This window comes from Misgurnus anguillicaudatus, chromosome 1, assembly GCF_027580225.2.
Source record: "Misgurnus anguillicaudatus chromosome 1, ASM2758022v2, whole genome shotgun sequence".
In the NCBI taxonomy this organism is placed as follows: Eukaryota; Metazoa; Chordata; class Actinopteri; order Cypriniformes; family Cobitidae; genus Misgurnus; species Misgurnus anguillicaudatus.
Window position 1 is genome coordinate 25,820,787 of NC_073337.2, and position 13,353 is coordinate 25,834,139.

At 39.2% G+C, this 13,353-nt stretch overlaps 1 protein-coding gene across 1 annotated transcript; it reads left to right on the top strand.

Moving 5' to 3' along the window:
- Positions 1 to 4,578: 4,578 nt before the first annotated feature.
- On the top strand, positions 4,579 to 7,813 carry LOC129432284 (uncharacterized). The gene is made up of 5 exons (XM_055190601.2): positions 4,579 to 5,653; positions 5,933 to 5,995; positions 6,450 to 6,608; positions 7,200 to 7,325; positions 7,407 to 7,813. The coding sequence occupies exons 1-5, from the start codon at positions 5,495 to 5,497 to the stop codon at positions 7,503 to 7,505; spliced, it is 606 nt and encodes a 201-aa protein (XP_055046576.2). The 5' UTR covers positions 4,579 to 5,494; the 3' UTR covers positions 7,506 to 7,813.
- Positions 7,814 to 13,353: the final 5,540 nt, after the last annotated feature.

The following is a 13,353-nucleotide window of genomic DNA, read 5'->3' on the forward strand; positions in this document are numbered from 1 at the left end:
TTTGGAGTCCGTTCGGCTGATTTCTGGGTCTGGCGGTGCCACTTTTGGCATGGCTTGGCACGGTCCGTTGAATCTGATTAGCCCATTAGCATCGCGCTAAAAAGTAACCAAATAGTTTCGATATCTTAAATCTTAAAACTTGACTCTTCTGTAGTTACCTTGTGTACTCAGACTGACGAAAAATTAAAAGTTGCGATTTTCTAGGCCGATATGGCTAGGAACTATACTCTCATTCTGACATAATAATCAAGGACTTTGCTGCCGTAACATGGCTGCAGCAATAGTTCCCTTGGTTACCTTCAATAGTAGGGGACTATTATTGTGCCTTCTGCAGCCATGTTACGACAGTCCTTGATTATTACGCCAGAATGAGAGTATAGTTCCTAGCCATATCTGTCCAGAAAATCGCTTTTAATTTTCTGTCAGTACATGATGTAGCTACAAATGAGTCAAGTTTTAACATATAAGAAATCGAAACTATTTGGTTACTTTTTAGCGCGATGCTAATGGGCTAATCAGATTCAATGGATTGTGCTAAGCTATGCTAAAAGTGCTAACGCTAGACTTGGAGATCGGCTGAATGGATTCCAAAACTGTAAAAATCTGATGTTTAACTCTAGGAGAGCTGTGGAGTTTCCCTTTAAAGCATTTTAGCTGAGCATCCTAAACTTTGCTTAATTTCTTTATACATTTATCCCTTTCAAATCAACTTTTTAATCAAAGTATGTTTTTCCTCCGAGCAGTGTTTGGAACGACCCATTTTACTTAGAAATTCAGCAGCAAATGTTTCATAACATTAGGTGACACATTTGCTTCCCTTCTTTCTTAATAAAGGACAAGGAGGAGCTGTTTTTTTCACAGAATAAACTCATTTTCTAATTAAACTTCACACTGCTATTTTGATCACACTCCTTGTAATAAATGAGTCAATTACTCAGAACAAGTATTGTGGATATCATTACCATATGTATGTAAAATAATTTGCAATGCAAAAATAGTACTACTACTAATAACAGTGGTTTATCAGGATGTTGCACTGCTATTTTTTTTAACACAACTGTACATCATTGTTATGCTACGTTGCATCTGTTTAGCTTTTCTGTAGCTGAGTTGGCCTAGGAATGACAAAGTCAAGGTTTGATTCCCTGGGAATGCGCAAAATGATAAAATGCCAAATAAGCTCCTGGTTACTTGAGTTTGAAACTCCATCATTTAAACCTGCAATGCCAGCATGAAACCGATTCCTTTAAGCAGCTTAAACTGCATCCTGTTTACACCGACCTGCATTTCAAGGAAATCGAGTAAAGGCTGATAAAGTGTGCATAGAGACAAAGTGGCTTTACGACAGACAATGACTGTGGAAAGCCCCCCAACCCCTCCACATTCATTTCAACCCCTTTTCTCACATTTTATTTAATAAAGATGCGAGACGTTCAACACCAAAAGCTGGAAATTCCTTGAGAGTGGGGACTGCACAGCAAGATGATGTTCATGTTGAGACTGCATACAAACAGAATCGAAAGCTTGGATAGGTTTTGACGTGTAAACATTACAGAGGGCAAAAGTACTACACCTGCACCACTATTGTGGCAAGGAATAAACTTTAATGTGCCTCGATGTATACATGCACATTTTAATATTCAGTTCTAAGAAATGGCAAATGCTTTTGTAATGACAGCCCTGTGTAAGTCATTTACCGGTCAGCAGTGTACTTATTTACCCTACTAACAATGTACAACAGTGTAACTCTTCAAAATAAAAGTGGTTCCCAGCGATGTCATAGCAAAACCATCCGATGTCACCTTTAAAGGTTCTCAAAAGAATAATTTATTTCTTATAGTTTTGTATTCTGAAGAACATTTTTCTTTTACAAAGATCCTTCCCAAACTTTTGGAAGCGCGAGATGGTGCCAGGGTGGCCCCAGTTTTATTGCCAAAAGTTTTGGGACACTCCTCCGAGTCATTGAATTTAGATGTTCCACTCACTTCCATGGCCTCAGGTGTATAAAATCAATCACCATGCAGAGAGCTTTTACAAACATTTGTGAAAGAATGGGTCATTCTCAGGAGTTCAAGTGTGGTACAGTGATTGGTTGCCACCAGTGCAATAAGTCCATTTGTGAAATTTGTGAAACAGAAAATTTCACGGCCGTGGTAGGCCATGTTAAATCACAGAGCAGGGTCAGCGCATACTAAGACACACAGTGCGCAGAAGTCAGCAACTTCCTGCAAAGACAATAACTACCGACCTAAAACTTTATGTGGCCCTCAGATTAGCTCAAGAACAATGGCTAGAGACCTTCATGGAATGGGCTTCAATGGCAAAGCAGCTGCATCCAAGCCTTACCTTACCATGGTCAATGCAAAGCATCTAGCTTCACTGTCCAGCAATCCGATGGATGAGTCTGGGTTTGGCAGTCGCCAGGAGAACGGTACTTGCCTGACTGCTTTACAGGGGTTTCAATCAGCCATTTTCTGACTGTCACAGTACTTACAGATTATCATCTTTGATCTTTCTGGGGGTGAAGAAAGGCTGAATCTTTGCCATCCTGATTATTCATCTATCTGTTTTGTTACATTGTGCCAAGTGTAAAGTTTGGTGGAGGGGGGAATGGGTGTGGGGTTGTTTTTCAGGGGTTGGGCTTGGCCCCCTTAGTTCCAGTGAAAGGAACTCTTAATGCTTCATCATGCCAAGACATTTTGGACAATTTCATGCTCCCAACTTTGTAGGAACAGTGTGGGGATGGCCCCTTCCTGTTTCAACATGACTGTGCACCAGTGCACAAAGCAAGGTCCATAAAGACATGAATGAGCGAGTTTGGTGTGGAGAAACCTGACGAGTTTGGTGTGGAGGAACTTGACTCCACAGTGTCCTGACCTCAACCCAATAGAACATCTTCGGGATGAATAAGAGCAGAGACTTTAAGCGAGGCCTTCTCGTCCAACATCAGTGTTTGGCCTTACAAATGTGCTTTTAGAAGAATGGTCAAAAATTCCCATTAACACACTCCTAAACCTTGTAGAAAGTCTTCCAAGAAGAGCTGAAGCCGTTATAGCTGCAAAGGGTAGGCCAACTCCATGTTAAACCCTGTGGATGAAGAATGAGATGTGCCAAGGTCTCCCAAAACTTTTGGCAATATAGTGTATTTAAAAAAACATACATTTTTCATAACCACAAAAAATAAGGCTGATTAAGAGGGGTGGGGGGCAGTGCTAAAAAAGTTACTACTGCTTTAGTGCAACAACAAGGTTCCGTAGATGTTTACGGAACCATACAACCCCACAAAAACATTTAAGGAAACTTTATATTAAGCGCATTTACACATGCATGACATAAGAATTCATGTTCTGCCACATCATTTTCATCACTCCAAAGATGTAGTGTGTTTGATAGCAATCTGCGGTGGCAGTCACTTTGCTAATACATTAGTATACTAAACAAACAAAAATACTAATTGCAAACTTGCTGTATTATTTCAGTCCATTTCAAGCATATATATATATATATATATATATATATATATATATATATATATATATATATACCTTTTTTGGGTAAAATATTATTCCCTAAGAACCTATTGTGTACCTCTGAAGACCTATACCAGTTAAATGTAAGAGGCGTGTACACCAAACCGTTTAAACACAACTGAAAACAGCAGGCGGATGCCAACTGTGGGCGCTTGCCAGCGTTTTTTCAGCTAACCTATTTGGTTGCTATAATACTTCTGCTTTGGGTATCAGTTGTTGAACAATGCGCCAGTTGGTTGTTGTGATATTTGTCCAATTGCTCCTCCACTATGATTGGACGGCCAAGTGAGAAGTGACATTGACGAGCTGAGTGTTTCACACAAACTCTGGGCGCTGAGCGATGAAAAACTGGTGAGTGCTGGCGCTCAGCGTGGACAAAACCCATCAGCTGCTGCCATTTTTGAAAAGCATGGCGCTTCCATTGGAAACAGTTTAAAACATATTCTCGCCGCCGGCGTAAACGCCTTCGTGTGCACGTCCCCTTACAAAACATTTGACTGCACATACTACCTTTAAAGGTACCCAAAAAGGTACAACATTATGTTTTGTATACTTGTATATGTACAAAAAGGAACCTTAGGCTTAGGGTACCACCCCAGCGACAGAAAAAGTACAGTTTTGTACTTTTTTCTGATAGTGTGTGGCATTGGTAACCAAGTTTATTAACTTCTGCAACAAGAGTTACAAAATGTTTTGTTGGCAAAATTGATGACATAAAACATTTCAATATTATATGAAAGCAAACTATGAAAACTTCATATTGTCTATGGACTCTTATATTTAAACAGTATTCTTGTCCCAATCTGGGACGTTTAATCTTAAATATATACATGAGAGGCAAAAATAAATTACAGCATGTTACAGAGTCTCCAAGAATTTAAAAGTGTCCATAAAAGTAGTACAATAAAATAAAATACAAGACTGTACTTTTTCTGTCGCTGGGGTGGTACCCTAAGGTTTCATTTTGTACCCTACAATACAATAACTTTTGGGTACATTACCTTTAAAGGTACAGATGTTTTGTACCCCTAACATTTTACTGGAACAAAATTGGTCCATAAAGGTACACAATAGGTACTTAGGGTATAATATTGTATTTCAATATTTGTATTCCCATACAGGTACAAAAAGGTACATATGAGGGTACCACCCCAGTGACAGAGGAAGGTACAGGTTTGTACTTTATTCAGAAAGTGTAGGGTAAATAAAATTCAAACCTATGATTAATAAAAGTACAATGAAAGAAAAGTCAATAGCGTGACAGTGAAGTAAAACCTTTCACATTTGATGCAACTGACCTTAAAAAACAAGAATGTCATGCAAGATAAAGAGTTGAAAAGTGGCCTAGATTTTTAAACTCTCCCACATGGGTTTCCATTAGTGACCTCTTACCTGTTCCTTTCATCTTTTGCTGATTTTCAAATTATTTCTAAGAGATTGGAAAGTTGCCCAACCTACCACAAGAACCCTGCAAATGTTACATAAGCTGCCTTCTGACTGTATTAAAATGACTATAGAATTATCGTGATGAAATTTGATGAAAATAAAACCATGATGAAAAGTTTTCTTTAATGAACTTTCCTTGACCAAGACTGTGGTTTGCGTAGAGTTTTAGAATCTGGGACAAACTCAAGCCACAGAAATGTCATGACCTCATTATACACTTGTATTTCAATGCTGTGGTGACTTTCTTATATTTAAACTCCCTCAAAAGTGAGAAGCTGCAAACTAACATTGCATTCCTCAGCGACAACATCACCGGCTCCCCGCTGGATAGAGAATACGACGTGGAGCACCGAATCCGAAACGAAGAAAAAGTCCAAGGGGGGGAAGCTGACGTCACCAGGAAACAAGAATAAATACAAAGGTGAGGACCAGAGAAAAGGCAAAGCAGGGAAGAAAGGAGTAAGACAGGCTTATCTGTGAGGATCTCGCAATTTCACTTTGTAACTTGAAGCCTAAACATGGCCGGTGCTTTGCAATACATTTGTCTGCTCCTGACTTTTGGCATTCCGATCCACGAATGTACGGCGGTGTACGAAGATGCCAAGTGTGTCACAGATCCACCTTGTTTTGATCTGGGCATAGTGGTGACGATGGCTAGACAGGTCAGCAAGGATCTGGTAAGTACTGTAATCTGATCCTACTATTACAAAGTACGAATTATAACTGAAATGCATTGCCCATTTCTCACATGCATGTACCTGCATGCACATTGCACCTGTACATACCAAATAACTCTTATTGCCATGGGACAAATGTTACAATGTCGATAACAAAAGTGTGCAACTAAATCTGCAAAGCCAGGTGCTTAAATACAGAATCAGTTTACCATCATGCTTTCTCTTTTTAAAATGCCCTTAAGATTTGCCCCTAATGTTTGGTTTTTATGACCCTCTCAGATAGCTGCAGACGGTGAGAGTATCCTTTTAAAACACAACCTCTTTGACAAAATTCGAAAAAAGGTAAGACATTTTATACGGAGATCTTATAATCAGTTCATATAAAGAGCAACGGTCTCTAGTTTTCATTGGGGTGCTACCCATACAAAAAGTACACATTTGCACCAAAAGTGTTCATATAAGTTCCTCAGAGGTACATTTTGGGAACCAAATATATACATATCTTTACTGCCCCTGTGACAGCTAAGGACCTTTAGTGGACCAGTGTACAATTTCTATAAAAACTAAATCTGTTGGTGTCTGTATACTGTAGCTTAAACATGTTTCAATCAGGTCACCTTCTGACGAAAGTGCATATGCATGTCTAGACACATAGGCATTTGTTATTTTTTACCTTTAAGCTCCACAACAAGAGGCTTAAAGTTGCAAAATGTACAGAAATATGCCAACCCCAAAGGGGTTTCAGTCTCAGCTTTAAGTCTCAAATGTAAATTGTACTGTATCTTTAATTCTTCAGAAAGATCTCCACAGCTGCGTCCTGCTGAAAATCCTCGATCTCTTTGAAAACGTGCTGGTTAAGACGGAGGAAAAGTCACCGGTCCATCGCAAAGGAGAAATTAACCCCCATACAGAGCTCATACATATCATGGATCGACTGGAGTCCTGTGTCTATAAGGTCAGCAAAGGGTTAATCACAATTTCTCATTGGAATAAAGGATAACTGTGCCATGTAACATCATGTAGGGCAGTGTTCTTCAACCCTGGTTCTGGAGGACCCCCTTCCAGAATGTTTTGGATGTCCTCTAAACCAACACAACCAGTTTAAACTTATCAGCTTGTTAGGGAGACATTCTGGAAGGAGGCTGATGAGCTGGCTCAGGTGTTTTAAATAAGGCTACATCTAAAACTTTCTGGAAGGGGGTCCTTCAGGACCAGGGTTGAAGAACACTGATGTAGGGTCTTAATCCATACAATCACGTCATACATACCACATGGCTCACATAAAAACTTCTTCACTAACTTAACCAGAACAACTTTCTTTGGTCAACCAACTTCACCAGAAAGCCATGCAGGTTGACCAGATTCACCAACTGGTGAACAGGAAGCAAAACCAGCGCTAGCAAGACCAGCACAGCTTAAACCACACCTGTTTTGGCATTTTGCAGCAAAAACTTTCAACTTCTGGTTTCTAACCAAACATTAGGGTTTTGACTAGCCCATCGCCATAAAACTAACAAATCTGTTTGTCGCTATTTCTCTGTTTCAGTCAAAAAAAGGATGCGATAGGTTATATACCAAAGCTAATAACACGGCTCCTGTGCGTTCCAGTAAACTGGAGCCTATTCAGGCAGCGATCCTACAGCTACAAAAACTGAACAATGCGAGTGAAAACGTAAGTATGAACCCATATTTACATTTTATACCAACCACTGAAGAGTCAATAAAGCAACTTGTTTGTGTTTTTACACCATAGCTCGATGATGAGAGTATTCAGGAGAGAGCCATGGATGAGCTGAAATCCCTCCATCTCTACATAAGAGGAAAAGGTTTCCGGAAAAAGCTGGAAGACTGACATTCTGTGAATGTTGTTTAATTAAAGCCAAAGGGACACCAGTCCAGTCTCTCTCTTAAAACAAGACTATGCTGATTTTCATGTTTCTAATATAATGATGCTTCGGGTTAACGATCAAGCTTTGTAAGGCGAATATATTTAAATGTTGTAAAAATTATTATTTTTTTAACTAAAGAGTATTTAAACAGCATAAAAGCGACATAACGCTATGTACTTTCGGTGAAAGACTATGAATGTACTGCAGTAAAGGCAGCTAAGAGAAAAACTTTACAAAGATTTACAATTTTTTTTACTATATTCGAAAATTTGAATTCTCAGTAAAGCCCTTTATAACACCTGCTGTGTCTGTGTAATTTCTGTGTCTGTATGCATGCATGGACATCCATGTACGGTATGTTACTGTAGATTAAGGTGACCCGATTTAAAAAAAATGAAAAGCAGGGACATTTCATAGTTCAATGGTCAAAATATCATTGAAAAACGGGGACAAAACCTTTTCGAACGTTTTGCTTTTTATTGTTGTGGTTTATGGAGCACAAAACACCAAAAAACGGGACTGTCCCCAGAAAACGGGGACATCTGGTCACCTTAAAAACGGGACCTTCCCCGTAAAAAAGGGGGACATTTGGTCACCTTACTGTAGATGTGTGTTTAAACATTTTGTCTAGAAAAAACATTGTTTATATGTAACAAAGTCTGGGTAGATATTACACACTATACATTACATGTAGATGCTTTATCCCAAGCGATTAGGAAACAATTAAGTGATTTGTCATAGGGAGGCAATAATACAAAAAGTGCTTATATCAACTTACAAGTTTTCATTATTCCGAAACAATACCTGTAGGGAAAGAAAGAGAGAATTGGTGTTTTTTTTTAATAAAGATTTATCATAAAGATTTTTAATTGTTTTTGCAAGAGATGTGGCTGACCGGATTGCAATGGGAAGATGATTTAACCGGCAGGGAGAAGTGAAGGAAAATGAGCAGGAATGTGATTTAGTGAAGGATTTGGATGGGGTGTAAGAATGTGTATGCTGGTGCAGTCCCAGTAAAAGTTCTGTAGGTGACTAGTAGTGACTTATACCTGACATGGGCTTCAATCGGTAGTCAATGAAGAGATATACAGTAAAGAGCGGGGTTACATGAGCCATTTTGGGCTCCTGGAAGATGAGCCGAGCTGCTGCGTTCTATGGGTTGTAATTTAACCTATGCTCGGTTGTTTTAAGTCATCGTTGGGTCAAATATAACAAATTTTTGGGTTAATTTAAAAGCTGGGTTCGTCTCTAAAAATAACCCAGCATTTTTTAGTACTGTTCTCATCCAGATCCGCAGGGACCCATAAAGCTATATACAAGTGAACTATTTCTGTTTGTCTTCCGTGTGAATTTGCACTTCATGCACATGCAATGACCACATATACGAGATGCAAGAATGCCCAATTTTATGGGGTTAGGCTGAGTGCACTTTCACCTATTGGTTACTCCAAATAGCGCATGCAACGGCTATTATGATTTTATAAGCAGGGTTTCACAATTGGTTTTGCATAGGACATTAAACTGCTTACCAACACAGAACCAAATGGATTATGTATGTTTTAAACAACAAAAACATATTTAAATATTTTTACCCAAGTTAATAAGCCTATGCACAATACGGGTGCATTTTGTTTTTTTGGCCGTGCACACTGTTGCCCTTTCTGTTTGTAATATTCGGAAAAAAGGTAAGATTATATTCAGGTCAATGTAAGATTATATTTGACTCCCACAAATAACAAAATAGAAGATTGTGGGTGGTGCAGCGGTGATGCGCCTCTTGTTTAACTTGACAAATAAATAAGTAATAAAACTACCGAATTGAAAAGCGAAACCTCAGAATATGACAAAGCAGGAAATCTGTGCCGGTAAAAAAATGACAAGAGTGAAGCTTCACAGATTTTTCTTGAGATCTTATCTTAACCTAGGACACAAAAAAACCATCGGTCCGTATAGAAAACTCGAGCAGGCATTGAATGCGGGAAAAGTGAAGGTGAATGAATGAGTACAACAAAACATGGTGATATGTGAGGCATTGTGTAAAGTCAAACGTAAACCTTTAAAACATAAATGCAATATGCAAGAATATAGACGCTTATAAGGCGTAAGCGAAAATGCATCATGGATGGAAATTACAAATAAAAGCAACTTTTTGATCATCCTCAAAGACTGTATAGAGATCGAAGCTTTATTTGCTCAATGTCCACACATATGCATTCAATGAGATATGTAAATTTGTGATGGGTGTTGGTCGGCCTCCTCTCATGAAGTGATGATGTCACTCAGAAAGCCCCAGTCTCCAGTCACTTCTGGTAAGCGCCAGCTAAGCGAAGCTTACGATAAGCAGTGCAACACAGACCACAAGCTCGGCCTTCTGTCGAAGGGTGGTGCGAGAGAAAGTGAGAGAGAGAGACTTTAGCAGCTTTACTGAACTGCATCTTTGCTTTAGTGGTGAAACAAATGCTTGACACATAAACAACTGTGTGAACAGCTTGAGAATGTATTGAGAATCAATTCAAAAGGTACTTTCGGCAGGAAAAGGTTTGTTTGTTGACTCCTCGAAAGTTAAAGATTAAAAGAAACTAAATCTTGCAGTATGGTTGAGACTGTTTCCTGAGAAATGCTAGATCCCCTTTCACCTGTCTATAACGCATTTCTGTGAATTCGCGTTTGAAAGAAAAACGTTTACGCTTTTATCATCCCCTGTATGAAAATTAATTTCACCTTGAAAATAAATGCATATCTATTTATACATACGTGTACGAGTGGGTGCCGTCAGCGCTTTCGGTCTCAGTCAGGTACTGCTTTGCATCCAAAATGCACCCGTGAGCATTTTTGCATAATGTGCATTTATGACATCACATCAGCTTTTAAAGAAACCAAGTTTGCTTCTGGACATGAAATCCATGTTTGCATGGATCTACATGTATTTATATAAAGCAACATTTATTATATACACATAACATTTAGATAGATGAGCCCCTTGACCTCTAGGCCTAAATGGGCTCGGGATGTTTTTCGCTTCACTTTGATGGCCGTCACCTATGAACTAGTTTAAAAAAGGTGCGATTTCTAGCGGATCGGGGTGGTGAGGTGGGAGCAAAAAGTCACGATGGTTAAACTAAATCATAAACCTTAGATGTCATCACCGCATTACCCTCCGAAATCCTACTTCACCCACTTATCATCAAAATCCACCGCTGCTTTAGGTTTCGGGGAGAACGTAGAACGGCACATCGCGTAGGCTGAGGATTTCTAACAGTCCCATCGTCTTTTCCTTTAGCAATTAAAGCCTTGATATTTGTGTTTTGAGTTTTAGCGTCTACCTAGAAACTTGGTTAGTACGTCTACTACTGTATCGCAATACCACAAGCGTATGACAAAGCTAAAAAAGACGCATACTTAGACAATTTATGATTTGATTGACAACGAGCACCCACATTGAATGCAAGCAGAGGAACAAAATATAGAAATTTTGGGTTTATGCATTAATAGCTTTAAACTTCCCTCTCCCAATGGACGTATACCATATAGAGTATATGTTTAAACACACTTTCTACAAAAGGCTTGCACAACAAACAAGGGTTGTCTGAGGTAAACTGTTATGGTTTAGAGATAAAGATCAGAAAGTCACAAATTACCTTTACATTTGATGCCTATCGTGAAACCAGATGAGACACAAAGGTCATACCGAGATAAAATCAAACGCTTGTACAATGGCCTACAATGCACTAAACCACAACTGTGTTACCAGTGGTTTTATTTTTGTGAAAGGGTTCATTTTTTAACACATAAACTTTAGTTGATAAATGTTTATGACTAGCTTTACATTTAAGATACATTTAATACTACATATAGGAATATTACAGACAGCAGCAATGCCAGACCATCAAACGAAATAATGCAAAATAAATCTTTTAGCGGTATTACAATAAACGTACTGTATATATACATCAAACACCACATATGCATTCTGCTACTGTGTACATTGACGCGTGGTAAGCATAAATTCAACCTATATTTTAGTGGTTAATCTGCATATAGAGAAAGGGTAGATGAATTAGTTTCCATGAGCTGTCATTTCAGAACGTGTCACTTCCTGTGTATGTCAAAATGCTCTGCACGCTGCGTGGTTGTAAACATGTAGGAGTCAGGCAAACAATGTATGCAAAAATAATGACTTGAAGCAGTTTTCTGCCCTTTAACTTAATGCACAGTTAGTTGTCACTGACCATTGATAAAACAATGTGTTATTTTGCTTAACTCAGCCAGTTTGTGGAAAAAGCGTGCAAGGATGCGCGAGGACTGTCCCTAACCTGGATGAGATGATCTTACAATCATTTCTGTCCCATAGGTGAGAAGGTCAAATTATGAAAAGGTTTTTGGAATTTTTTTTTGGAAGGTTTTTCGAATGAGTATGATCGCCCACACAGGGTGCCTTATAAACTAAAGTTATGAGCTTTTAGTTATGGCTGGTTTACTGTGAATATGTTACCGAATAAACAATAGATCAGATGAAAGACAATATGTCATTTACATGTACTAACATAAAGATAATTTGTTATATAGTGTAACATCACTTCAGAAAGGCATATGGCTGATCAATTTTCTAATTTAAAATATTTGGTTTAATTTACAATTTTTATAAAGTTATTTAGCATATATTCATATATTAATTTATTTTGGATAAAATATGCATATATTTATTTTACTTTCTACTGAAAAGACTAAGGCCTAAGGTCTCCCATCCTGGTTTTAGAGGGATTTTGACCACTTTTTTAGCTGGTCAAGTGTGGCTAAGCTGGTTTGCTGGTCTTAGCTGGTTTAAGATGAAAATAGCTGGTTTAAGATGGTCCTCAAAGCCTTGCAAAGCTGGTTAAGCTGGTGGGTCAGATGGTCTCCCAGCCTGTTTTTAGAGGGATTTTGGCCACTTTTAGCTGGTCAAGTGTGGCTAAGCTGGTTGGCTGGTCTTAGCTTGTTTACGATGGAAAAGCTGGTTTAAGATGGTCCTCCCAGCCTTGCAAAGCTGGTTAAACTTCTCTTCCAGCCTGTTTAAGCTGGTGGGTCAGATGGTCTCCCAGCCTGTTTTTAGAGGGATTTTGGCCACTTATTAACTGTTCAAGTTTGGCTAAGCTTGTTGGCTAGTCTTAGCTGGTTTAGGATGAAAATAGCTGGTTTAGGATGGTCCTCAGAGCCTTGAAAAGCTGGTTAAGCTGGTCTTCCAGCCTGGTTAAGCTGGTGGGTCAGATGGTCTCCCAGCCTGGCTTTAGAGGGATTTTGGCCACTTATTTAGGTGGTCAAGTTTGGCTAACCTGGTTGGCTAGTCTTAGCTGGTTTAAGATGGAATAGCTGGTTTAAGATGGTCCTCCCAGCCTTGCAAAGCTGGTTAAACTTGTCTTCCAGCCTGTTCAAGCTGGTGGGTCAGATGGTCTCCCAGCCTGTTTTTAGAGGGATTTTGGCCACTTTTTAGCTGGTCAAGTGTGGCTAAGCTGGTTGGCTGGTCTTAGTTGGTTTAAAGTGGTCCTCACAGCCTTGCAAACCTGGTTAAGCTGGTCTTCCAGCCTGGTTAAGCTGGTGGGTCAGATGGTCTCCCAGCCTGTTTTTAGAGGGATTTTGGCCACTTTTTTAGCTGGTCAAGTTTGGATAAGCTGGTTGGCTGGTCTTAGTTGGTTTAAGATAGAAATAGCTGGTTTAAGGTGGTCCTCACATCCTTGCAAACCTGGTTAAGCTGGTCTTCCAGCCTGGTTAAGCTGGTGGGTCAGATGGTCTCCCAGCCTGGTTTTAGAGGGATTTTGGCCTCTTTTTTAGCTGGTC